Below are 27941 nucleotides of genomic sequence, written 5' to 3'. Positions count from 1 at the left end.
AAGCAGCACTATTATGGATGTAGACAGCACAATTTCCAGTGGGCGTTCAACTCCGGTTATGATGAATGGACAAGGAGTTCCTGCCTCCTCTGCAAAAAGCATTGCTTATAACTGTTGTTGGGACCACTGCCATGCTTGCTTCAGCTCCAGCCCAGATTTGGCAGATCACATTCGCTCCATACATGTGGATGGTCAGCGAGGAGGGGTTGGTGTTACTTTTTTTTCTTCCTCTTTCTTAGTTGCCAATATTTTGTTCTTTAATGACACTAGCAAGTTGTGTATTTTAAAGTGTCAGTTCCGTAGCTAATGGCAACGAAAGTTGGGTCTTCAGCATTCTGATATTAGGCATTTAGCTGTTGTCTTTTGCATAGTTCACTAGATTTAGTATTACGTGCTTTTAATTGAAGGTCTAACTTTAAGAATGTGGTAAGTTCTCAGTAAATGATTTAAGGCTATCAAGTTTTTGATGTGCTAACTTCTCAGCATTCTGAAGTTGTTGGTATGTCTTTGAGTGCTTGTACTTGAAATTCAATTTCTTAAAACTCTTAACGCATGTGTTACTGTATGTGAGCTCAGGTGAAGGCATATCTTGATTATTTTTATGGATGGAGTCTCATTAGAGGTAAAATATATACAGAATGTATAATAGGGCAGATGAAGACTCATTGACAGAGTCTTACCAAAACAGCTCTATAGTGCTCGGACTGTAGCACGAGTATTGCATCTCACTGTTGGGTTTTTTGTTTTTTGTTTTTTTTTTTTAATTGAGGTGCATCTATAATCATGTATATTTCAGTGCAGTCACTGGTCGAATGATGCAATTTCCATTGGTCTCATTATTTTAATGTTTCAAAACATCTTCCAGTAGAGTAATTTTAACTCTGTAATTAACTACCTGTCCCTCCCAATTGCCTTCGATGTCCGGAATATGTTGTGTAAAATACCTTTACATTAAACACAAGCAATCTGCCTGCTTTCGTTGCTTTATATAGCAGCTCTTTAATTTCTTGAAGAGCTATTACGACTTATTAACCTAGAAGAGCTGTTATCTTTGACTTTCTGTCCTGTCACTTCTCCAGAAGTAAAATATTAAGGCATTATACTTTAGCTTGAGTGAATATGAGACTTAAATAAAATGCTAATTTGCATTAATTTAAATACTTTGCTATGTAATTGTGTCCCTGAGACAGCTGTGACTCTGGTTGGATTTAGCTAGTGGTTTTTGAATGATTGAACTTTCATATTTGCTGACTTTTTTCAGTCCAAGCTCTAAGCAGACTCATCTGTCCAGTGAGCTGATTTTTTCTTTAGCCATCCATTACATGATTTCTGTAGTTCTGTACATAGATTCTGTTCGTTAAAGTGTTAACATGAATCCTGGATGAAACAATGAAATGGAGGAGGTGTATTGGCATCCTCTGGGCTTCCACATAACTACATTTCTGGAGATCTTTTTTAGCCCATCTGTGACCCCATTTCATTTCTTAAAAGGGGGCTGGAAGATTTCAGGGTGGTTTGTGGTGTTCTCGGGTTTTTGTTTCTTTTTGCTATGTGACGTGATTTATGGTTACTTTTATTTAGGAAATGTTAGACTGTATTTGTCTTTCTGAAAGAGGAGGTTGTTGGAAGCATCAATTGGCTAATAACTGTTGAATTCAGTTCACACTTTTTATCTCCGTTATTTGAGTTGGTTTACTTTTTGACTAGTTCTTCAACTTCGTGCTGTGGAAAGGGACTGATCCTGGCTGTTTTGTTTCAAGGATTTGTCTGCCATCTGCTGGTGAGGTGTTTAAGTGGTGTTAGAAATTATATTCTTGTGGTTTTGATTGGATTTCAGATATCACTTAACCACAGTGACTATACATTTGAATAGAAGTGCGGGTAGTAGCTACTTACTGAGAACTTAAAAGCAATGTGATAAGCGTCCTTCAATAGTAAAATGTATATCTTCAAGCTAATGCTGAAGTATGGCTCCAAACCAAGCCAGATAAATCCTTGAAGAGCCCAGGAAAATTTCAGACAAAATAGTTTTACTTCCAAGAGTTTTTTTTCCTGAAATATTTCGGGTTCAGCCTTTTGTCAAGGGTTCCCAAGAACTGGGGGACTGGACTTCTGGTGGGTTGTTGTAAAACCAGGTGCTTCATCGTAATACTCCTTTGCTGTGTGCCCTGCAGGCTGCAGTTGCTGATAGAAATACTGGAACAGTTATGGAGCTGTTGCAGAGCTAGGAATCTTGGGAATTCCAATTCTGTGGCCTCCAGGGGGATCTCGAAACTGGTATAGGGGGTTGGTCCTTATGTATCAGTCATACAGATATGCATGTTTTTCCAGCTTTACATTAGAAAGCTGGGTTATCTATATATTATACAGCAAGTATGTAGCAGTTCTGTGGCTGCTTTTTTGTTTTGAAAATAAAGTCTTTTGAAGATAGATTTTTTTCTTTTTTTTTTTTTTTCTTACCTGCAGAAGAGAACGAGAAACTTGAGTTCAGTTAGTTCCCTGCAGGTCAGGAAAAGTGTGTTGTGGACAGTGCTATTCCTGGGGCCTGTCTTTTGCTCCTACTGGTTAGGGTTATACTTCCCTTCACACACAGATCTGTTGAGGACATTCTAATGAAAGGGAAGTTCATGGAGCTTTTTTGTTCTCTCGGTTATAGATAGACACAATGGGAGGAGAGAGAAAAGCAGCATGAGTAAGTTCTTACTTCCCTTAATGCACTATTGTACATATGACTGATCTGTACACTAGAACCTCAGAACTCCTATAGATTTTGAATCCTATTATAAGTTGTATCTTTCTTCATCAGGAATTGAATGTAAGGCCCTAACTAGAGGTATCCAGTATTCCATAATATAAAACTCTGGTATCTAAACAACTGTATTCTAATGAAGAGTTTTTACTTTTTCATGCTCAAATAATAAAATTGTTATTTGCTTATGGCAATAAATGATTTTATTTCTATATCTGCTACCCAGAAAATGTAAATTTGTAATTTAAAAATGTTCTGTACAGATACTGAGTGCAAACAAACTCTTTACAGGGGATGCAGTGGCTTTCAATTATGTTTATCTGCAGGAGTATCTGGTTTTTGATGCTTTATTCCAGTGACCTGCTTTTTTGACTATTTGTGCTTGTCATTATTTTTTCTTTGGTGAGATACGAGGTTCTATGATATTGGAAGTGTGTTGCAAAATAAATGGTTATTGTTCAAAGTTCTTTGAAGTACTTTGTATTGTGAAAACAGGCTTCTTTCCTAATCTGATGGATTTTGGTTTTGTTTTTTTTTTTTACTGTTTCCTTTGACTTGTGTAAACTTACCACATTTTTACTCTATTAGGTGTTTGTTTGCTTGTGGAAAGGTTGCAAAGTATATAATACACCTTCAACAAGTCAAAGTTGGTTGCAGAGGCATATGTTGACACACAGTGGGGACAAACCTTTCAAGGTAAGGTTTACTGTAAGATACATCATCCCTCTTTTTATGAGTGATGATATTTATTTTTACTGATAAAAAATATTAATTGAAAAATGCTGTTACAGGAGGATTTCTGAAAAAGTATCCAGTGAGCTGAGCCTTCGTTTTTGCAATAATAGTGCCCAAAGGTGCTGTTCTGTTATGAAAACGGGTGAAGATACTGTTATTGCTTCTCTATCCCTTTTTCTTTTAATCTATAAATGGTAGGGGAATGTACAAGTAAGTAATGCTGAAACGGAATTTTTTGTGCATTTTCCAGTTGAGCTGCTTACACTGTTAACAGCGAGACATTTTGCCTCATGCTTTACACTTCCACATTAAACTTTGGATCATGCCTGATTGTGCACATTCTGTGCCGAAGTAAGAGCTGGTTCTATTAACAAAACTCAGATGAAACACAGTCAGTGATTATGGTTAACCTCTCTGAGAGTAATAAGGAAGTCAGGAATGCAGGACCGTTGAGCTGACTGTATTTCCTGCATAGTATTTTCTAACTTTCTCTTTCTTTCTTCCCCTAATCTGTACCTGCAATTCTAGGTATAGTAGTGTTTATCATTCCCATATCCACCAATCCGTTATTAATGAGTTGCTTCATCCTCTTATGGATACAGTTGGGGCAGTTCATAGCTGTAAGTCCTGGATCACTTGATGGTAAGTCCCACCCACACTACTTCAGACTGAAGTTCTCCTTCCATGTAGGATATGAAAATGAAATAGGCTTTTTTTTTTTTTTTTTCTTTCTTAAAGTTTAGGTATCATTTTATACCTTCCTCTCCCCAATCCCACCAAGTTTTAGTCACTTTCTCCACTTCACTCTCTCTTCTTTCTTCTCAGGTACTATCTTCTGGGGTTTTTTTTTGTTTTCTTTGATGGGTTTTGGTTTGGGTTGGTTGTTTTTTTCTTTAGTATTAAGGTAGCTTTATTACTAAAAAATACTTTTCTGTTACAGTGATGTCTTCCAGAAGTTACTACTTCTGCGTAGTTTATAACAGTAGATATTACAGAAATCAAAACTACTAAAAGTATAGAGAGCAAAAATAGTCCATTAGATGTGAAAAGAGGTGGGTTTTTTCAATAAAGGTTAGACTTTTTTCCCATATTGAACTGTGTAGTTTAGTCAGAAAATTTCTGACGGAGAGTGAATAACAACAGGAAACTTGCTCTTGAGGTTATCATACCTTTTGTTCAAAGGAATAAGGGTAGCATGCTCTTGGAAGCATAAGGATCATGAATCTCTGGAATTTTGCAGATATGATTGTTCCAGCAACTGATGTAGTCTTAAGTGCTAATCCCTGAGTAAAAAAAAAAAAAAAAGTCATCAGAGTAAACTCGTACCTTAGATCTTCTCATTTTGGAACGAAATATTTTACATACATTAAAATATAATGCCAAGCTTTGGTCTTGAAGGAAGACCTTGCAGTAGGGCAGTTTGTATACTTACTTGGTCTGGATCAAAGAAACTCAATTTTAGAGACATTGGGATTAAAAGAGGTGGGTATAGCTCAGAAATACAAGTAGTACGTCCAAGTCGGTCAGTTACCTACATAAGTCAGTAAAAGTTGTCATCCCAGTTGGCTGGTCTGGTTACAGCTAGAGCCCTAAAATTTACAACAATTAGGTCTGTGTTAAATATGTGTTATTTCACCAGCTGATCTTCTGTATTTTCTGGTCATACTACGGGAAAGAGCAAAACACAGGGCAGAATTGCAGTAGTTAATCATCATGTGTGTCATTTCAGCATTTTTTCCTACTGTTGTCTTTAATCCCTCTGTTTGTTTTTTGTTTCTGTATTTCTCAATCTGTTCCTGGGGGCTTTGAATGGAGGATAATTGTGGTCTGAGTAGAATTTTGTAACATCTTTTGTTCCCCTGTCATTTATACTGAGTATAGGCTTCAGGGCTCACATGAGGTAGCCAAGTACGTAAGTGTCTGTGGTAGCAACCTATTAATTAACCAGACTCCTTTCCTTGCTTGCTTCTTTTCTTTTACAAGCTTTTGAAGTCTGCAGTCTGATACAAAAACTCTTAAAGGGTTGGATATTAGCCTTGATTGGTGTAAGAACAGCCATTACTAATTGTTTTACAGCAGTCATTCGGAAACAGAGCAAGTGTTTTTGTTTGGTGCGTTTAGCTGTTCTTATAAATTTTAATTGCTCACTTTTTAGGAAAAGCCAGATTATTTTCAAGTCAGAGTTGGATTAAAGACCTCTTGTTCCTGATGATGACTGCAGACAAAGTATCTCCCAAAACCTGAATTTCAGATGAAATTTCTGTTGCCTCATGAGAATATACTTGAGTTCTAGTATAAAAAAAAAAGCCATCCATTGTTTTAGAGAACTTAGAATAGTTGAAGGATGTGTCCCTGCTCTCTCCTGTCATCCTTTTGCTTGCAAGTGAACTCACTTTATGTAGTTGCCCATGTTGGGTTTAATTACCTATTTTTGTGATACACATGATGGTGTTCTTTGACTAAAAGTTGCATCCAGCTGTAAATGAGCTGCTGTGCTTTCATCTTAAAAGGTCTTTGTGGGTTCACCTGTCCTTTCCATGCATACACATAAACTGTGTGACTGTGTAGTTCATTTGTCACAGAAATAAACCCACTTCTAAATTACGAAAGCAAATGTTTCATATGTTCATAAGTTTTTCCTTTTTTTTTTCCTGTTTGTGTGATTTAGTATGTCCCCCTCAGCATTAATATTGCAATACCTCTGTCACAGAAAAGCTAAATTTCCTTGTGAATACCTTTGTTATGCTAACTTCATTTTTATATGGGATTATTTCTTGGGAGCATATGTCCAGCTCATAAGGAGGAGACATTTTATATCTGAGTCATCTGCTGAACTAAGGTGGGGGGGAAAACCCCAAGCCCTACATTTTTGGGCAGAATTTAGAATCTCAGTCCCCTTTAGTCATGTTAATTTTCTATTTATTCTCTCCCTTTTTTTCCCCTAAGTGTGTAATGCTGGTGGCCTTGGGTTTCATGTGGAACAACATAAATGGATATTCTGCCAGGTTTTTTTGAGGCCATCGTCACTAAGTTTTGTTACTGATGAAGTGTCTTTTCCCGGGGCACCTACCACTCCCTCCGCCAAAGAAAAAGTGTCCAGTAAATGAGGCACAGTTACCATTACAGCTAGCTCTCAGTCTGTAGTTGAATACAATTTCGGCAAAGCACATGCTTTTCCAATTCTATTTTTGTGTAAGCACAGTTTCCTAGATTTGTTTTTCTTGTCAAGAGGAACAAACAAATAAACTTGTCTTAAAGAACAGGTTTCTGTTGAGAACATACTGGCTTTCTTTGGCCCACTGTTAAGTATTTTTGAAGCTCCTCTTAATACCTGAAGTTCATTGCTCTTGTGCTGCTGGAAGTTTTTGCTTATTGCAGTATGATTCTAGTCATCCTTATATTTTTATTTTTTTTTCCTTTTTTGGCCATTGTAGACATTCATTTAATATAGGTATTATCAGAGCATATAATTGTTTCTTTGAAGACATTTAGTATGTTTGTACTTGTGTATGATTCTGCATTCAGAGCTGAGTGAGAAAAACCTGAACATAAATTTTTTTTAGTACTCTTATTACTTTGTAGAAGCTTTGTAGAAGCTGGTGGAATGTTATGGAGTATCATCAACATGTAGTGGTGGTCCTGTTGAGGATTCAGCAACTTAAAAACTTTCAGGTTTTCAGAACATGTAGGCAGGTGGATCTGGAGGAATCATCTGCTGAGTTAGAAAACTGATGCAATAGCTGTCTTTGGCAAGCTAAGAAAAAGTGAATGAAGAAATTCTGCCTTGTCCTAAACTTGGCCATTACAGATAATAAATAAATTAGAATAGCTAATGTGCTGTGACAACCTGCATTTTGCAGCATGGTTTCTGGGACTCAAAAAAAATTGAAGTACTACTCACCATGCCTTGTTGCTGTACAAGGCATTGAAAATTACTTGAAGACGTATCAAACTCTTAAAATGTAGTCTAGGTGACTGAATGCAAGATGTTAGTTACAATGAAAGGGAGACCTTATAGCAGCCTTCCAGTACCCAAAAGAGACCTACAAGAAAGCTGGAGAGTGACTTTTTACAAGGGCATGTCGTGAAGGGACAAAGGGGAATGGGTTTAAATTGACAGAGGGGAGATTTAGGTTAGATACAAGGAAGAAATTCTTTACTATGAGGGTGGTGAGACACTGGCACAGGTGCCTAGAGAAGTTTTGGCTGCCCCATCCCTGGCAGTGTTCAAGGCCAGGTTGGACGGGGCTTTGAGCAACCTGATCTAGTGTGAGGTGTCTTTGCCCATGGCAGGGGCTTGGAACTAGATGGTCCCTTCCAACCCAAAACATTCTGTGATTCTATGGAATCGTAGAGCGAGCACAAAACAGTGGGAGACTTTATGCAAGATAATTGCATATGGCAGTCTTCTGTAAATATGACTGTGTGTGCATATGCTACCAGGTGCTCTCACATACTAATTTCAGCAGGTATGCTCTTAAAGATCAGTCATACAAGATTTGCTTATGTAGGGTAAATGCTTTCAGTGACAACGAATGACAGTACAGTGTTCACTGAAGGTTTTCATCCTTTGTTTAAAAGGGGGGAGGGAGGGAGAAATTAATAATAAAAATGAAATTTGGTGCTCGTTCGAGCACCTGTAACTTCGGAAGTCATTAAGGGGTGACTGCATTTGATATGACTCTCAGTAGAGTTGCACTTGCTGAAATGTAGAAAACACAGCCAGGCAGCTTCAGTCCTCATTTGGAATTCATATTTGTCACTCTTTTGGCAGAATATCTTCTAACTATTAGAGCATTGCAGATGCAGATAGAAAATGTAAGGGCATTCTGCCTAAGCACTTAGATATTGAGACAATAAGAAAGTTTATCCAGATGTCTAAATTACTACTGTTAGACTTATTGGAAAAATTACACATTGAATATTCTAAAAAGGAGATTTGGTTATTTGGAATTCAGAAAAAAACCCCTTTACTGCTAGATATTTTATTATCCTGTTTGTTAAAGTCACTGGTCATTACTGCCCATTAATAATGGTGGGTATGGGTACACTGGAGAAATTAAACTTTTTATGTGTTGACTTATTTTCTCTTGAAGTAACATATCCACCAATCCGGACCCAATCTATCATATTTAAAATTCAATGCAAAATTTATAGATTTAGGTTTTGGGGGAAAAATGAAAAGATTGGTTTGAAGTTGTGCATAATAGTTGAGTTTGATTTACTGGAAGCCCTCTAGATCTGTATAATTATCTGGTGGGAAGCTGATTTGGTGTGACTTACCGTCCAGAGATCCTGAAGTGACAGCCTGAACTGCTCCTTTATGTTTGGAGAGAAGAGACTTTACCCATTAGTAACGGATTGCTGGATATATTATTTTAGAGAAAAAAAGGAAAAAAACAGGTAAGATTTTTCTCCTCTCTTACTATTTCCTGTCTACTACAAAGGCATTATGTGTCATCTTTGATATATCAGCGGTTCATTATTTGATGACATGATCAGGTAGTCTGTCTCAAACTACACAATATCTGAATGTAGTAATCTCTGCGAGTATTTCATACTCTGGCTGCAGACTATAAATAGGCTTTCTGGAAGAAGATAATTTCTAGTTGCAAGTTGCATATATTGAAGATTTAAGGATGCTGGTTTGGGAATTTTGAAAGTAAAACTTGGGTAAAGCAAGAAAAGTAAGTAGTAGCTTCTGTAGAGAATCTGTATAGAATATCTGTGATTTTTTTTTCTTTGTAGATGACTAGACAAAAGTCAAATTTTGACAAACTGCAGTTTGAATCACAAAGTTTGCCATCTTACAAGAAATGCAATTAAGTCTTATGAACTTGTGTTTTAAAAAGTTTTAGAAATGTGCCTGACACAAAGTTTATGTGTTATTTCCAGAAGGTATTGCCTTTTGATATTATACTTTAATAAACTTGGAATATGGTAATGCATGACTGTACCAAGACTAGGCTAATTTTGACCTCTGGCAGGCATTGGCAAGGCTGAAATTCTAATTTCTCAGTGTGATTGAACTTCAGGGTTTGGGGTTTTTGTTTGTTTGTTTGTTTGTTCTGGGGGTTGGGGTTTTTTTGGTCTTTTTTTTTTTCTGTCAGTGTTTGTAGGGTCAGAAAGAGATAAAAGCAGAAGTCAGAAGTGCCTTAATGAAAGTTAAACCTAATTTTAGATTTAGTTGCTTAGTTTCATTAAACTGCTTTTATGGGCAAGACAGCTATTTCAAGAACTTAAAAATTGGAGAATAAAAATTGTTTGAACTAATACATGCATGTATCTTACCTGTATCTGTTGACTGTGAGCTTGATTATCTTTAATAGAACTAAATGGGTTGGGTTTGAGGTCAGGTTAGCTGTGGCTCTGAACAACATAATCTAGTAGATGATATCCCTGCCTGTGGTAGGGGGGTTGGAACTGGATGTTTTAAAGGTCCCTTCTAACCCAAATTATTCTATAAGTGTAAATTTTAATCTTCAGTATTCATTTGAAGTAACAAATATTGCATTAAGTGTAGTTGAGATCAGGATCTTGAGTTTTATAGGTGTGCTGGGATTTCTTACATTTTAAGTCACTACAATATAAGCATTACAATATTGCTGTTATTTGTACATGGGAAATTATAGGGCGAGCTAAAAAGGCATAGGTAGGTTTTTGGTAAAAAAATCTTCATAATTCTTGAGTACTTATTAGTGGGGGAGATGGGGATGAACAAATGCAGTGTGAAGGATCCTAAAGCTTTTTTGTCAGGAAATTATACGTTTGTAGTTAGTTCAGTACTTACAGAAATTTAGGGAAGTTTTCTAAGGTTGGGGTTTATTTGTTTTTTTCCCCTTTAAAAAAAAAAAAAAAGGCAAGTAAGAAATGTGAAAAATATCCTCCTATTTTTTTGTCTTTTACTGTCTTGAGATTATATATATACATATTTATAGTCCCTTAGCAAGTATTAAGTCCTCAGAAATAACACAGGTTTTTCTCTTCATGAACACTTTATTGTTTTATGATCATCCTGGAAAAGCATTTGCTAAGTCTGAGGCAGAAATAGACTTTTCAGTTCGCAGCCACAGTTGGGAAACTGATATCAGAGTTGGATTTTAGGGGCAAAGCATACTGAATGGTGTTCCACTGTTGCTTACTTGTCTTTCAGTCAAATGTGCAGGCTTGGGGCAGATTACTGTACAGGCTTGCAAATTCATCTTTAGTCTTCAGAGAAAACTTAGCACTGTGTACATAGTTGCAGCATTACTTATTCCTTTTGGAGGCTGCTTCATGAATTTGCTGTGAAGAGAAGTGCTAGAGGAAAGAGGTGCAGATGGGAGCTGAGAAAGAGAGGAAGGAGGGGAGAAGCAGAACAGACGTGGAAGAAGGACAACTTTCCAATGGTTTCATGTGGTGATGGGTTTTCTGCTACGGGCCTATGAACTCATTTGTCCTACTGCAATTCTCTGGATGAGAAGGAAAATCAATCATGTGGATACACAACTCATTGCAGCCAATCATGGAATGCATATCTAAAAATAGCTTTTCTACTACCCTTGTAAGCTCAGAGTGCAAGAGAAAAGGTTTGTGCCTCTCTCCCCAGCAGTGTAATTTAAATACTCATCTTGCAAATGAAGTATTTGTAAATATAAACCAAATATTTAGAAAAATACCAATAATTATTACGGCCAGTACTAGCTTAGTCGCATATATCTTGCAATTTCTGTGTTTCTGCTTAATTATTGTTGAATCTTATCTTATTTTTCTGTTTGGGAAGGAGAGGCCATTTTCTTTAAATAAAAACCTTCTTAAATACTCCTGAAGTAATAGTAGCATCCCAAAATAAATATATAAATAATGGTTAATACAACTTTCAAGTTACTGAAGTTAAAGTCTTAGAACTGCAAAATAGCTTTTTACTGTCTTTGTATAGTGTTTACAAAAAGCATTAAGCTGTTTCAAATTTAATGTGGGTATGGATGTGTTTTGTTTACTTCTGCCTTGTCACAAAAAAGGAGGATGCTAGAGAAATGTTACTGTTACCAAATGCAGAAGATTGGAGAGCTGTTGAGAAATACAGAAAAGCAGTGCAGGATTTTGGAAGACAAGGGAACGTTTACCCCTGAAGGCAAAAGTTCTTCAGAAGCATGTATTTTCTGTGTATTGCTTGAGATTTGCTTTTATGCTATACAATATTATAGAATATAGTATAGCACAGAAAATATTATGCTGTAGAATAACTATTGAAAGTTACAAAGGTCAGATAGAAATTTATTTCAGATTCTATTTCTGTTTTTTCTTTTTAAGAATTGCATGGTCGTTAAGAATTTATCTTCCTTTTGGTGCTGGAGGTTGAGCCAGAAAAGTCAAACTGAAAGATCTATCAAACACCTGTGAATGAGTGCTACCTTGATGCAGTTGTTCCGTTTTGTTTCATTTTTCTCAGTGTGTAGTTGGTGGGTGCAATGCCAGCTTTGCATCTCAGGGAGGACTTGCCCGTCATGTGCCCACACACTTCAGCCAGCAGAACTCTTCAAAGGTTGCCAGCCAGCCAAAGGCCAAAGAGGAATCTCCATCTAAAGCTGGAATGAATAAAAGAAGAAAGTTAAAAAACAAGAGACGACGGTCATTACGTAAGTATTTCCAGAAGTAGAAGTTGAAAGTTTTGTCTTAGATAGGACGTTCCTCGACAATGTGGTTCTGTACAGATGTGGATCTGGTAGGGTTGGCAGTATTTAGCATTATAGTGTAGGCATACCTTGTGATGGGAGGAAAACAATCCCAGATTCTGTTTGTGTCCCTTTTTCGGGTAAAGCATCTGTGTGTTCACTTTTCTGTGAGCAACAGTTTGCATTTACAATTCAAAGATGCTTTTCATTTTAGAGTTGCTTTTTGTTTGCTAACTGTTACTGTTGGAAAATGTTCTGTTTAGTGATGTTGAGTTCTGAAGTTCTGTACTGCAGACAGAGATTGCATATTCATATAAATTAGAGATAAATGCATATTATATAAGCTCTCTTTTGAGCAAAACATTTCATTAGCTTCGTGATAGTTTTGCGAGCATAACCAAGATCTAATTTGGATAGATTTGACTTCTTACGTTTTTTGAATCTTTCTCCACACAGTTGATGTTCCTTAGTTTTATATGAACCAATGTGCTGAGAAGTGTGATTTATCATTTAAAGTGAGACTCTTTTCCTCTAGCATACAGTAATCACCAAGTACCTTTCCTAGTCCATTCTGATACAGTTTGGTTCCTGAGTTGTTCTAGTGTCAGACTAATAGCCATGTGAAATTTATTTAGAGATTCTAATGTACAGAAATGTTAGAAAAGACTAGCCAATTGTTAATAAAATCTAACTTTGTTTTATAATTGCTTTGGATGCAACTCTCCAGTACTGAACTGATTTACTGATTTTAAACTGTTACTGTGGCAGTTGCATTTTGGAATAGAAGCATGTAAAAAGAGTTTAGATTTTTTTTCCCGTTGATATGTCAACAGTTGGAAAAAGCCCTTCCATTAATTTCTACCCGTGGTGTAAAAGCAACCTTACAGTATTGGAGAGCAGTGGAAGATACCTTTTTTTATGAACCACTGAACCTATTCTGTCTCATATTGTCCACAGAAACAGAGCTCTGTTCATAAGCAGGCAATCATTTCAGTAGTGTCTCTTGGCTGGCAGTAGGATTTTTAGTGATGGTATGCTGGAGAACTTGTATTTGTTTGATGGAACAGCAGTTTCAGTCTTACATTTCCAGGACTCTCCTGTGGCAGAACACTTTGCTGTATTGATCTTTCTCTTCCTGTGAAGAGATAGAGTTACCAATTACTCAAATAGTACTGCAGCAGTGGATGCACATACTAGTGGTCTTAGGTGATTGCTCTACATCACATGACTGTGATTATTCTTATCATAATACCACCTCACCTGTGTTTTTAAGCAACTGAAATTTATGAAGCAATGGTCATGTTTCTGCCTTGAACACAAAGAAGCCTGACCTGGAAAGACACAGTATCGCCTAGAATTCTGAAAAGTTTTTTTGCTGTGACTGTCTTCCACACTGTGTGACAACTACGCAGTTCAGTGCTACAAGAGTCGCTGTTAACTTTAGTTATGGTGATCTATTTTTTATTGTTTTCTGGAAATGCTTGGGTATTCTTAAAATATGTGCGAGCAAATTGTATCGTTAAACATCTTAAAAATGTAAACTTGAAGTGTAAACTCTAATTTTGACACTGATTCAGCATTCAAAGGCAGTAGAAAACTATTTCTGTTCTTTTCAGAAATTGACTTTCAGAAAGCTTTCTGTTCAGCAATCTATGTAAATGAGAAGGCTGAAGAAAAAAGGCTGATCAGTGGAGGGTTATGTGGTCACTTTGTAGTATATTTTTAGTTCATCTTAGTTGTAATGAAAGAGAGACTTACTTGAAATAGTCATAGTTTCCTGAAGGATTATCTGGATTTTTTGACTATGTTACTCAAAATACAGATGACTTAAAATTTTTTGTGTTCAGAGATTCTTGAGTTGCATCGTAGCTTGCTTCTCCATGCTGATCTTGTTAGGTGACCAATTTAATGTGTCTTTATTCAAATTTTTCCCCCTAGTATATACAGAAGAGGTTTTTTCAGGTTGGCATTTTGTTAGTACTTGATGAACATTATTAATTTACAAGCTTCAAGTCAGAGCTTCATAGTTAAAACTTCCAATTACCTGCAAAGATGTTCTAGTCGTAATAAGAATATATTGCAGAATTCTTGAATGAATCTATGGTAAAAAGTGTATGTAGTAAATATTATGGGAATGTTAAAGTCGAGACTAGTACTCGAATGGCCTGCTGTCTTGATCAAGTGTTGCTCAGCAAGAAAAATGACAGCTGCTTGAACAATTTTTTTAATCTTCTTGCCTCTTGAGACAAATGCAGTGCTGGCTATAGAGTTTTTTTGCCTTAAGGCAAAAATAATCTCTGAGTTGGGAACTGACTACTGTAATACATTTCTCCAGAGGGTATGTGACCCAGAAATGTATCCGAAGTTGATGGCATTTTCTGAAAATGCTAAGTATTGATAGATTTTCTTTTAAAATTTTGTGTCAATTACTGTTGGTTAGGTGACCTTGGCAAATTTGCTTGTCTTTCTGTTTCTTAGCTTACTTTCATTTTTAGTTAAAGAATGAAGTCTGCTAATTTGTATATTTTGTCTTTTCAAGAAGAATGAGGGAGGGAAAAGACCCTTATCTAAGAAGCCAAAGTAGTAAAGTAACAGCATGAAGTATTTTCAGTCTAGAGTATATAAAGCTGGGAACATAGTTTTATATTTAGGTGTTTTAAGAGTTCAGATGGAGAGGTGTTGAAAGTATGTACCAGGTTCTTTGCAAATTGAGCTAAACCAAGTTATGACACACGGGTATAAAGCAGGACGCTATTTGATAGTGTACAGTCTAAGTTGCTCACAAATAAGGATTTGAGGAAAAATTAGTTTTGGAGCACAAAAAATTTTCTGCCTGAAGAAATGTTGTCAACATGTTCTTTCTTCCTCCTCACGGTTTCAAGAGACCCTATCTTTTCCTGCAAGGTGTGTCTCACTGAATATTTATTGTCAGTTGATTGCTTATACATTCTGCTATTGAAACATCCTTTAGTATAAATGCTCAATAGTTTAAATACAGCAAATCAATAAATTTGCTTCCTCTGTGTTTTATATCTGAAGGTTTACACCTTCTGAGAAACACTAATGCATGAATAAAGAAAGGAGACTTTGGCTTTATGTGAGAACATAATCTCCTAAGACTTTAGAGAGAATTCTTACTGTTGATATTTTTTTCTTTCTTTTCTAACATCTTGCTGTTCTTAAACTGTTTTATACTTACTTTTTCCTGTCTGTAAATAGTGTGTGTTCTTTTAAGTTTGGAAGTTAGTACTTTTATGATGAAAGCATGTTTTAACGTAGACACTTTTATAGCTGTTAACATTAGTGGTGCTATAGAGACCATCTATTTGTCATGAATTTTGCTGTTGCAGAGCAATTCAGGATTACAGTCAATAGCTTGCTTTCTTTTCTGGATAACCTCATACCATTCACTGCTTCATGTAGTCTGTCATTTGGAGGTATAGTCCAACTGTGTATGTCAGATAGGTCACAGTATTGTTACTCTGAAGCTACCTCAAAGAATATTTCAGAACCTAAGATTACATTTACGGTATTATCGCTTGCTTTTCCAATAGAAAAGATGACCCTATAGTAATTAACAAGCATAATAATTGAATTCATTGGAGAAATTTGAGATAAGGAAACTTACTGTTCATAGAATTTACAGTAAGATTACGTTTCTTACGTAAGGCTTGGAATTTCATTTAGTAGGATACTGGTGTGAAGATTCTAGTTTATTTGTGTACTTGGAACTTGTGTTAAGCAGGAAGGGAGATACCTTACTCTGAAAATAATTTTGAGGGAATAGATTTAAGACATAGAGAAGATCCATCATTAACAATAAGGCATAAATAGAACTATTCATATGCCTTTGATAAATTGTACTCCTTTTTCTGCATCTATTGAATGTTATCCAGTGGTAAATCCTGAAGAAATTTGCTGTATGAAATCAAAAGCAAAAATGTAGGGCTTCTTTTGCTTTCTACCCTCCCTTTCCTTCCTCACTCATATTTATAAAATATTTACATGCTTGCATCACTGACCACCTGCAACATGAGCGAGCTTACCACTTACAGCGAGAAAGCATTTCAGTGAGATGATTGCTTAATTGGCAGTATCCAACTGAGAAAGAGTAAGGACAGAATGTACAGATGAATGCTTAACAACAAGTAGTCCCAGGAGTGGAGCAAATACTAGCTGTAAGTGGAATTTGTAGCTTGTTTTGAAATAATGCATAGATAATCTTGGTGAAAAGGACTATAGAGGTTGTTTTCAGTGAAGACAACAGAACTTTGAATGACTGCTTTTGCAGATTACTGAAAGGTACGTAGCTGATAATGTAATATCAAATCCTATTCTTAGTTTTAATTTCAGTGTGTTATATAGAGAATTACTGTTCTCAAGGTTTAGAAAAGCTTGAATAGTTTCATTCATGCTTTATTTGCTTAGGTAATTTTCAACTGTACCATATGGCGTATTTTTAAAAATTTGTGTGAAGTATTTCTAACAGTAGGCAAATATGTGCCTAGTAACAGTTATTTTTTTAGTTGAAGTAGTTTTAGTGTAGAATTAATAGACCTTCTTTACACTCCAAATCAGAATTCAGTAATTTTTTACTGTTCAAAAACCACAACTATAAAGGTCCTTTTCTAAAAGGAAGAGGGCTTTATTAGTGCCTGCTGGTTTTAGACTAGTTGTAAAATATCAGATGGATGTTAATTGCACTTTACTCATTATAAATGGAAGTGTAGTATGTAGTGCTTCATGGCTAGGAAATAATATGTTTACCAATAATCAAGGAACGTGGAATGACAACTTGTACACAGAAACAAACACATCTAGCAGTGTGGAGTTTTTCACGTGACTGTTCAGCATTATTACTCCTTAGAGATCAAAATTTTCTTGACAAGCTGGTATTTATTGTATGTTCACAATTATTCTTACTTAATCCATTGCTTTGTGTTCCACTGCAGTACCAAGCAGTTCTGTTTTCAGTGTCATTGTTGATCTCTTTGCAGCATCTCAGTATTCAATAGAAATAGCTGGAATTTTCGTATTGTTTTTAATAAAGTTAAGTAATAAGGCATATATATAGTTCTGCTTTTAATTTGTTGATTGTAAGCATTATCATCTTTTGAAGTCCTTTAATACCAGTTTTTAAGAAGTCATGGGAGTAATACTGTAACTACTGACTGTGCTGTAAAGGCTGTTTTTGCACTGAATTATGACTCGCATTTAGTAACGAGTTCTAGGACTTAGGTTCTTTGTAGTGGGACTTTTTCTTTTTTTTTTTTGTTTAAGAGGTGATAGCAATGGATGTTTGCAGAGGTGCTGAGCAAAATAAATGAATTCTTAAATTTAAAGATTAAGAAAAAATAGAATTCGCTTGAAACTTAAAGGACTGAGCAAGGTTAATTCAGTCTGTCAAAATAACTGTTTTATCTACAAGGAGTATATCTTGACCAAACTTACATGACTACAAGGCACCACCCTTGTAGTCGTTTCTTCCTCTCAGTTAATGTTTACGATACCTTGACAAGGTAGTGTTACTGCCATAGTAAATGGCTTACTAATGATGCTTCAGACGTATTTACATGCTTGGATGTGTTTGAATGCTTTCAGTGTGTTGAATACTAAGGATCTCTTTTCTTTTTTTTTCTAGCAAGACCTCATGACTTCTTTGATGCACAAACACTGGATGCTATAAGACATCGAGCCATCTGCTTTAACCTCTCAGCACATATAGAAAGTTTAGGAAAAGGCCACAGTGTTGTATTTCATAGTACTGTAAGTATATATGTTATGCATTCTGTTTGTTTACCTGTGTGTCTGAAAAACCTAATACTTCAAAAAGATTTCTGTTTTCCTCTTACTGCTATGGGCATTTAACCAGAAAAAAGTAATTGTGGGTATTTTACGTTGTTTTGTCGTCCATTTCTGTTAATAAATTATCTTTTAAAAAGTAGTGCTAGTACTTATTCTAGCTCACAAATTGAATAGCTTGCAACATTTCCTGTCTAATACACTTGGGGAAATATCTAGCAGCAAGTATGAGGTGCAGAAAAATTTGGTTATATATTCTAGTCTAAGTGAGAATGTGCTGCAGATAGCATTTCCATAGTCCTGAATGAGAGTGCTGGTATGTTTTGAGGGTAATTGTATAGTTGAATATTTAAAGATGCTGATCTGAAATTGGTGCTTATTCCTTTTTTTTTTTTTTTTCTTATTTTATTTTATTTTTTTAATAAACTTACCAGCAAAATGTCAGTGAATTGCTAGGAGAAGGCAAATACCAGGTGGCCTTTAGTTCTATTTCTACATCTTATTTTGTTAATTTCACTTGTTCTTGGATAGGATAAACATCAGTATTAATTTAGAAAAGTTCAAAACATGGAAGAAGTACTGAATTAGGGTATAGGGATCAGAGGTTCTAAAAGCTATATAACCTCTAGTTTCTTAACCAGACTGGGAGAGTAGAGACTCAGCTGAAGAAAAGGATTAAGAGATGAAACAAAATGAGGGGGAGTGCTTTGTAAATTGGTAGACTAGTGCAAGATGAACTGCAGTCCAAGAAAGGAATGTTGACTACTGTGTCTTTAGCTATGGCTTAACTTTAACATGATTCTAGCCACTGGGTTGTCAATCCCTTTCCATAAAGGAAAAATGATTTTATATGCTTGAAACTTACTTCAGCCTGTTCTACAAGAGTGATGATTGTTATGAATGTCTGTGGCCTGTATTAGAAATTTTTCCCAAGTGATTACTCCTGAACTTTATGTGCATTGAGCACCAGCTGCAAGTGGGTAATTGCAGCTGGCTTAGCTGTTACTCTCTTTACGTCTCATTCTAGTTTTCATGGCCAACATGGATTTTACAGTGCTGTGAGAAAAGGGGATTCTCTTCCAATTCGCAACATGCTTTAATCTGGAAGGTTATCCAGACAGACTACTTGGTTGTGGAAGCTCAGCTTTGTCTATTGGAATTACTCATAAGGAGACATAAGAGACATAAGGTGGAACGTGCTCTGAAACTGCTCTGAATTAACTTGGAGGAAGTGGTGAAAATCCTTTCAGCTTATCTGTGCGTGCATCACTTAAGATGGTAGGGGGTTGATGAGATATGAAATTGCTTAGACCTCAGCTGTGGGAGAGGTTGTACCAGTGGGAGAACTGTTTTAAGATTCCAGCCCTAAACTGCACTTTCCTACACTGTTTTAGCATGCTGCTACAGTTGTGTGGGATTGTGTGCTGGACATCAGCTGTAGCAGTGAGACTCAGCCTAAAATCTACTTTAAAAAGAAAAGGTAGAATAGAAGCAGTCTTGTGGATATACGCTATTATACTGAGCTAATGGTCACCTCAGATGCAAGCACATTTTGCATAACTTAAAAGCTTTAGGACATTGAATTTGAATGGTGACTGGCTAAATATGTAATACGGTTTGTGTGGTCCACCTTCAGATGAAGAAAAAAATGTCTATCAGGGGCATTAATTTGAAAAGTGAAAAATATTAAGATAATATTGTCTTGTTGTCTGAAAACTGACATAAATGATGTAGGTTTGGGGTTTTTTTTATACAGCATAAAAATAATGTCAGCACAAATGGGTATTTTATAGGATGGTTATCCTAGTGAAAAATCAGTGAAGAACCTTTCACCACCTATGAAAAGTGATTCCTTTTATATATATTTATTTCTTTTTCAAGCTTTTCTTTATAGATACAGAAAGCTGTAGAATGCAGTCATCAATAAAGCCTTTTCGAAGAAATGTTTTTACTATCCAGAATCATCTTCATTATGAGGTTTTTTATGCCTTTTTTTTGTTTCTGTGAATTGTCAGATGGAAAAATTCCATCATCTCCATTTAACCTAAAGAGCAGATATTACTCTGATTAAAAAATGCAGCTTATAGGTAACCCTGTTGTGTCCCCTGTCCCCGCCTCCTCTGTCCCCTGCTTTTTGAAATGCTAGAATTAATTCTCTTTATTTGAATGTTAAACCGTTTTTCACTGGTTTTAGCTGGTTTTGATATTTCAGTTCATCGATCATATGTATGGATACTAGTTACATGTGATTTGAAATTTTAAAACTTTGAAACACAGTAAATGACTAAAGTAAGATGCATACCGGTTTACTGGGTGAAGTTTTTTCTTTTTCCAGAAGAGGTCAGCAGAACTCCATTTCTGATTTGAGGCAGCTTTCATGCAATTACAGAGCTAACTCAAATTATATTTTCTTTTTGTTTCTGGGACAGTGCATGAAATTTAGATAATACGGTAAAAGTTTTTCAAATAAAGATGTATTTCAACATGCATCTGCTGACTGAATTCTAGTTTTAAATGAAAAACTTAAATGGATTTAAGTTCTTTACAACACAGTTTTAAGTCTTTAGAGCATCATTATTGTAGACATGCTGGATTTTTCCCATTTCAGTTGTAACTTTTGCAGACTTGACTGTAAGGCTCTGGTTACTAGTGTCAAAATAGCAAATAAGTTTTCAATTGCTTTTTTTGCAAAACGTTTGCAATTTTGCATTTGTCTGCATCATGGCAGTGTTTCTAACTCTAGCCTGCTTAGGATATGGTAAAATTTTCATAGGAGTAATTGTAATAAAAGTGGATACTTTTTATACCTTTCATAAGAACTATGATATTCAGATTATGCAGAGTTGATGGAGAATTGGTTTATGCAGACTGTGGACTTCAGCATTTACGTGCTACATTCTAGTTTAGCTTTTTTCATAAAGATAGTTGCCACTCTTCTGTATTTCTGGGTTTTAAAAGTTCTTAGTAAACCTTTTGGAGTCTACAGTATCTCCAGTGGCTGTGTATGGAATCTTTCAAAGATTTAGTAAGAATTTTATGCTCTGGACTGGCAGGGCTTGCTCGGGATCCTAGAAGCACGGCAGCAGCTTCTCTGACTGTTGGCACAGGGAGGGAGGGAAGGAAGGAGGGAGCTTCGTAGGCTCTGATGCCCTAGTGTCCCATGGGATGAGGAGGTGCCAGCCTGGTCTAGATGTTCCTCCATGTCTCCCTTGTAACTTTCACCATCAGCATGTGCTACAGCAACACTGGCTCTTTGCTGGTGCTGGTGGCACAGTATGTGCCCTGTGCTGCACAGGTGCAGGGTCACCCTGTGTGCTCTGAGAGCAAGATCCCATTTGGATCATGGCTGAGATGGCAGCAGTTGAGTGCTGTGCTCAGAGGTGCAGCAGAGGGGAGAACTGGTGTTTGAACAAGATAGGAAAATCTGTATGAAGTATTGCGACATGTGCTAAAGGAGAAGCTAAGGGTAAATCAGAGGAGGAAGCAAGTGGCTTTTCCCTGTTTTTCTGGTTACTGGAAATTTTTGGGGTACCTTTTGAATTCTGGTGTTAAAGAATAAATTTGTGTCTGAATGAACAGATTTCTTTTTTATACTTCCTGTGTGTGTATTTTTATCTTTATCCTGGCTAAAGATGGGAGTTTAGCTTCAGGGTCCTGCACCTAAATACTTTATTCTCTGTGAGAGTGTTTTATGTGCTGGTCTACCCTGAGCTACGATGAGAAACTACGAGAAGGGAGTTCTCACTTCTTGTGTGGGACTTTAGCAGTGGAGTATATATGTTCTGCTTAAACTCTTACCAGTCGTCGACAGGTCTTTGACATTCATTTTATTTGTCATTCATATAACAATAGTAGTAAGTGTACTCTCTGCAGTGTTAAGGGTCCCTGTTACGTAAGCATTAAGTAGGCTCTGTAAGCCTGTGAGTTTTTCCAAGTAGCCTTTGCCATTACCTCATTTCAGTGCTTGGTTTAGGTATTGAAAAGGAGTGAGTAAAGGTTAGCTAGGAAGTTACACACTATGTCCTGATGTCAAAGCATTTGTGAGAGAAGATTTTATTCTTATTCTATGCTATAATTAAACTATAATCTGCATCAATTTCTCACATCTTCTATAGATGTGTCATGGAACAACATGAGTGTCTTCGTAGAGGAATGTGTATTCTTCAAAGCTTTTGGAGTAGCTGCTTAAAAATTTGAACTATTTTAAAAGAAAGAAGGCAACTTAGAGGATGCATTTCACACCCCCCTACCACTCCCTGGAACTACTCAGTAGACAAATGTTAAACAAAATATTAAACCTTGCCAAGGATAGCTTGAGTACTGATAGTTATATTCTACCTATATAGAGAGTAATACAACTTCAAAAGAGTAAACCAGTTTGCCTCTTATAAATACCCAGTTGAACATGAAGAATAGGTTTTGAGCAAAAAAAGTCTGCAAATTTGGTTCTAATTATGATTCATGTGATTATTATCAGGTAATAGCTAAAAGAAAAGAAGATTCTGGAAAAATAAAACTATTGCTTCATTGGACACCAGAGGACATGTGAGTATATTGCTAATAATACAATATAGCATTTTAATGGGGAAGGATTTACAGTGGAGTAAATGAACTGTCACTAAATTATGTTACGCCTTTGAATAGTTGACGTTCACGTTTTAAAAAATGCTTTTTAAAAAAGTCATTCATTATTAAAAACTAAGCAATGCTTTAATTGATTTTTTTTACTTCAGCTTTCAAGTCTTAAGTCTCTCAGTTCGGGTAAAGTTGAAGCTGTATTCTTAATGCATTTTGTTGCTATGGGTATTAATAACAAAGTCCTCTGATTATTGAATGGGAAGCTCAGGTTGGTTTTGCCAGCTATATACATAAGGAAATTTATCACTGAAACAGCTTTGTTTTACCCACTGATTCATCATGATCCTAAAATACTTCTAGGTACTGAAAAATGTACAATCATCAGTGTAACAGCAGAATTGCAAGAATCTTTTGCCTAGGTGCCACAATTTAACACTAAAATAACCAGAGTTGGCCCTTGAAGGTATTCATCTTGTATTGCTGCTTCTTTGGATTAGCCCACTGAAGCTCAAAGTACTCTTTCAGCATGTTTGGCTGCTTTTTTTTCTCCTCTTGTGCTTTCAAAGTTCTACCTTGCTCCAAATGAATATCCTCACATGTAATGCAGGACAGAAGTACTTCCCGCACATAGGCTTGGGACAGATGAAGTAGTTAAGTGTAGTTTAGAAATATTTTATCTACTTCTTTGAAATAGGCAAGACCTTATCTCTTTCTTCTGACACTTGTAGAACAAGGGGATCTTTCAGATTCAGTTCTGCTTTTTTCCTAATATAGATTCACATGAGGTTTTTGCTCCTGCAGTTCTAGATAGGTGTGCATTGCTTTCTGCATTGGAGAAGGCAAGTTGTTCGGTAATGTCAGGTCAAAGGAATAATGTGTTTTAATTGCTATTTCTTGCATCTCTGTTGGGTTAGGTAGAGGGTGTATTTCCTGCACTGAATGTTATAGCTTTGAATTTTTGAGTATTTAGTAAATTCAATTTCATCTTTATTATTACAGCTAAGAACAGCAAATGCAAGATTATCATGGCTCATGTCATCCATTTGTTTTGCACAGTGAATGTACTCACACTTTAGGGAAGTTGAATGCAGTAATGATGATTACTTTCCATTGTGCTGAGCTGTTCATCAGCCTTTCAGAGAGAGCTAGTAATAATAATTTAACTTTTTCTATACTGAGTCATCTTGACAAACTGTTAATCTGCTCCAGGTTATCCGTACATTAAGTGTTTTCCACAGAAAATTAAATTCTGGTCTATAAATACGGTAAATACCCGTTTCCTGTACAAGAGGGAAATAATTTTTTATATTTTCTTTCCTTTTTGAAGCAGTAATTTATTCTTTGTGCCAGTACTTCTTAGCTTACTGAGTTGTTTTCTTTATGTGTATTTCAAATAGTCTTTTGATGTAAAAAGTTTTCTTATTTGTTGTTTGTATTATTTTGCATCTTCAGCATATAGCTTCTACTAAAAATGTCTTCTAAATGTTGCTTGTCAAAAAACTGATTTTGGCTTTATTTAAAAAAAAAAAAATCTTATGTTTTTTCACCTTTCATGATCCATGTTAAACCTTAGTAGATATATGACTTGCCTTCAGGGTGGTGTTGTGGGTGTTGCATCTGTCCTGTATTGTGTGCATGTTGTTCCCCCTTCACCACCTCTTTTTTTGTCTTCCACCTTCATCTGAAAATTGGAAAGTATCACTGGAGAAACTGCTTTTCCTACTGCGATAAAAGAGCTCTCATTTAATTTTTGGGATGGCTTACCCAAAGAATTGAATTTGAGTTACAGCTAACTTTTATTGATGAAAAATAGAGACTCAGTTTAATAATTTGCAAAAGTCTGTAAAATTGCATGTAGCTTTGGTCAGAGAAAAAATTTTTGTGTAGTCTTAAATGTTGGGTTTCTTAATTTGAAACTTTTTTCAAAATGTTAGAAAATGTTAGAATTCTTAATTACAAACTTAAACTTTCTCCCCTATGCGAAATTAATTTAAAAAAGTGGAAGCAAAATGGATCACTTGTTTGTTCTGCACAGCCTTGGTAAATGCTAACTTGCAGAAGGAGGCAGGAAAGCAGGTTTTGAGTAAGATGCTGATGACCTATGCAAGCTGAGTGTCTCTTAACAGTGTGTTAACTGAAAACCTCAGCGGGGCCAATGTGCTTTCAGTAAAAGAAGCAATAATGTAGTAAGCCACTCTGAAGTGGGCATGTTTGGTTTCAAAGAATTAAAGTACTAATCATAGATCAACGGTATATGTTATCCACAGCCCTCTTTTCCCCAAGTTTCACTGCAAGTCGCACTGAAGCAACAATTCCCTTTAATGTGTAAAGACCAACTTTTATTCCATCTCTCAATAAGAACTGTTGCAGAGCCAAACTGTTTTGTGGTGATTGTGTAGATTTCCTTAGAAGATAATAAAAAAATTAACTTCAGCAAAGTTGGAACATTTTGACATTGAAAGCTTTGAACTTGGAACAGGCACATTAGTCTAACTCGAAGCTTGGTGCTTGCAGTATGTTCTGGCTTTTACTTTCCTTTTTTTGACAGCATCAAAGAATTTTATGCCTGGTAAAATGAAGTATTTTCAAATATGTTTTCTTTTTCTTCTTGCTACCCATTTTCACATTAAATTGTTAAAATGGAAAACGTAGTGCTATTGTCATGCTACACTTGGCTTAGCATTCTTCTGGAATAATCTAAATTCTGTTTAGTGTATTTTTCACACTGAGAGTTTGAAAAAATTTGAAGTATAATGTGTAGAGATTGGCTGTCTTTTCCTCACTCCAGTGAAGATGTTTTTTAAACAGTGGTATGTAAAGATTGCTTTAAAAAACTTCATATGTGCTAGTTTACCACATAGCTTTATGGTAAGAAAAACGGTTGATCTTTTTTGAATATTTTTATTTTATTTATTTATTCATAGTCTGCCTGATGTGTGGGTAAATGAAAGTGAGCGACATCAGTTAAAAACTAAAGTAGTTCATTTATCAAAACTACCAAAAGATACTGCCTTGCTTCTGGACCCAAACATATACAGGTAATGTCCTAATTTTGAAACTTTCTTAACTCAAATATAGTCTTAAGACTCACTTAACTTTTTGACGTTGGACAATCAGGATTGCTAATGCATTATACACCAGACCAGGGAGCCTCAATCCTGTCAGCGTCCAGGAGTTAAGTTCTGAGGTCTTAAGTTGTTTCAGAATTTCTTAACTACTTGAACTGAACTCTAGTTACTGAGAAATGGGGAATGTGTGTATTTACCAAGTGTATTTTACTTTTTTGTGCTTGGTGTACAGAAATTCTAGTAAAGGAGGTACACACAGTGGAATCCTGAAAGATCACTTCTGTTAAGATCACATACTGGTTTGTATGCCAATTTTTTTAAAGTCCAAATTTACCTTTACATATTTTATATTCAACTGTAATACATGCAGTATTACCTTGAAATCTGTACTTGTATACAAGTACTGTTATTTTTTTAATACAAGATTCTTCAGAGGGGGACAGAAGGGGACAGTACATGTTACTTGCCTTTAAGCCATATTCACATTTGTATTTTTAGGACTTCAGATTGGCTTCTAATCCATCTTGTTTCTAATAATTTCCTGAGTTCCCTCCCCCCTCTTTATTAGTGTGCTCACATAATTGTCAGTACCCACACTTCTGTGTGTGTACAGTTTTTAAAGGTAATCTGAAATGCTTAATTCACTCTTAAGTTTTTGAATGCCCAGAAGCGTGTGTTTATGGGCTTATGCTAAAAATTAATGAAATAAATTTAGGACAGAAGTTTTTTCTGCCATAACAGAAGTTCAGTGTTCCTGTATTTCTTCCTTAACATCCAGTGACTTAGTGTCTAAAGGAGTAACTAGAACACTAATCTGAGGTCTTGATATGTAATAAGCCTTTCAGTTCACCTTTAATATGAAATGTACTTCACTAATCAAACTAATGAAAACCTGGTTTACAATTTCAAATAATCATACTATTTCTGCTTTCTTTGTAAGTGTAAGTATTTAAAATACTTACTTTAGTATATTAATTACTGATGTTAACAGTAAATCATTAAAATGTTATGAAGGAATTGGATTGTGTGTTTTAAAACTGCTTAAAACAGTGACTGTTTTGTAATTCAGTTTAGGTGTTAATCATGTTGATATTGATCACCTTTGCAGGCTTGATAGATTAGTTTGATATGGAAAGGAGAAAATAATCCTTTAAAATAAAAGTATAATGATCCGTGGGATTAATTCCTTGGAGAAAAATAAGCCACGCTTTCTACCTCTCCCAAATAAAAGTAAGGTCCCTTCACATAATGTTGTACTAGATTTTTAGCAGCACAGATCAGAGAGTAGTTAAGAAGAGCTTTGGGACCAACTGTGGTAGATCAGAGAAATAAAAGGAGACCAAAACTTTACAAGGGAAAAAAAATGATTAAAGAAATTCAGTGACAGCTATTAATTTTGTGCTAAAATAATGACTTCAGTAGAAAGTTTGAAATAATAATCTGAAATGTACGCTAATATGGGATCATCTAAAATGTCTTTCAGTTTTAATCAATTTAAATGAAAGTACGTTTTATATAGTTGTGATTTCATAGTATACTCTAGCTGACTCAAATTTGCTTCTCAGGGTTCTTATGTAAAACCGTACTGTCTTCTTTTACAGAACAATGCCCCAGAAGAGGTTGAAGAGGTAAAAACCAAGGAAGTGGGGACAGCTGCAGTCTTAGTCACTGACAATGGATTTAGAAGTAAAGTTGCACATTAGTCAAATCCCATCCTTTTTTTTTTTTTTTTTTTTTTTTGTCTTAGATGAATATTTATGCTTAGTGTAAACATTCTGTGAATGAAGTTGATGCTTCCGTGGAATATATTAATATATTACTGTATATCCACATTTTCATGGAATGGTACAGTGGGAGACTGAGCAAACACTCTTCTGGCAACTTAGTGGAACAACTAAAAGGCTTTGCATGCTTGCTTCTTTAAGCTGCTTTTTTCTTTAGTGAATACAGTAGTATATATTTGATGAAAAGAAAAAGTAACCATCACCATTTACTCACAATTTGCAGGAGAACTGTTAACAAGCTATTAGGCTTCTTGTCAATGTTAACTAAATACAACACATGCCAGATAATAGTACGGCTACCAAGGGATTATCCTGTCGCCCTTTTGAGTATGGTGGATAGTAATCATTCGTCATTTGTAATCTCGTGTCCTTTTGCAGATCCCTAAAATATGTTGGATTATAATGTTTGAACGAATGTTGATGGAATGCTTGTCTTTTCCAATCAACTATGAATACATATAGTATGGTTTAAAGATGTTGAGAGTGTTGCAGTATGTCTGACCCCCTCTTCAGGAGTAGTGTAGTATGTTTATGAGATCTGCTTTTATGTGATCCGTATCAATGGTGGGGT

General features: G+C 35.7%; 1 protein-coding gene across 1 annotated transcript; it reads left to right on the top strand.

Annotated features, from left to right (window-relative positions):
* Window positions 1-27771, top strand: AEBP2 (AE binding protein 2). Its single transcript, XM_010024320.1, has 7 exons — window positions 1-205; window positions 3338-3445; window positions 11916-12102; window positions 17780-17904; window positions 22418-22485; window positions 25443-25556; window positions 27188-27771. The coding sequence occupies exons 1-7, from the start codon at window positions 14-16 to the stop codon at window positions 27216-27218; spliced, it is 825 nt and encodes a 274-aa protein (XP_010022622.1). The 5' UTR covers window positions 1-13; the 3' UTR covers window positions 27219-27771.
* The last annotated feature ends 170 nt before the right edge of the window (window positions 27772-27941 follow it).

The sequence above is a fragment of the Nestor notabilis genome, unplaced genomic scaffold (assembly GCF_000696875.1).
Source record: "Nestor notabilis isolate BGI_N333 unplaced genomic scaffold, ASM69687v1 scaffold1461, whole genome shotgun sequence".
Lineage (NCBI taxonomy): Eukaryota > Metazoa > Chordata > Aves > Psittaciformes > Psittacidae > Nestor > Nestor notabilis.
Note: the sequence above shows the minus strand (reverse complement) of the source record. Positions and strands in the feature narration are given on the sequence as shown.

Bases quoted from the DNA above. Each gene is read 5' to 3' on its own strand.
- AEBP2 (XM_010024320.1), top strand. From the start codon at position 14: ATGGATGTAGACAGCACAATTTCCAGTGGGCGTTCAACTCCGGTTATG. The intron at 206-3,337 runs GTTGGTGTTACT...TTACTCTATTAG, and splicing joins TGGATGGTCAGCGAGGAGGG to GTGTTTGTTTGCTTGTGGAA. The intron at 25,557-27,187 runs GTAATGTCCTAA...CTTCTTTTACAG, and splicing joins CTGGACCCAAACATATACAG to AACAATGCCCCAGAAGAGGT.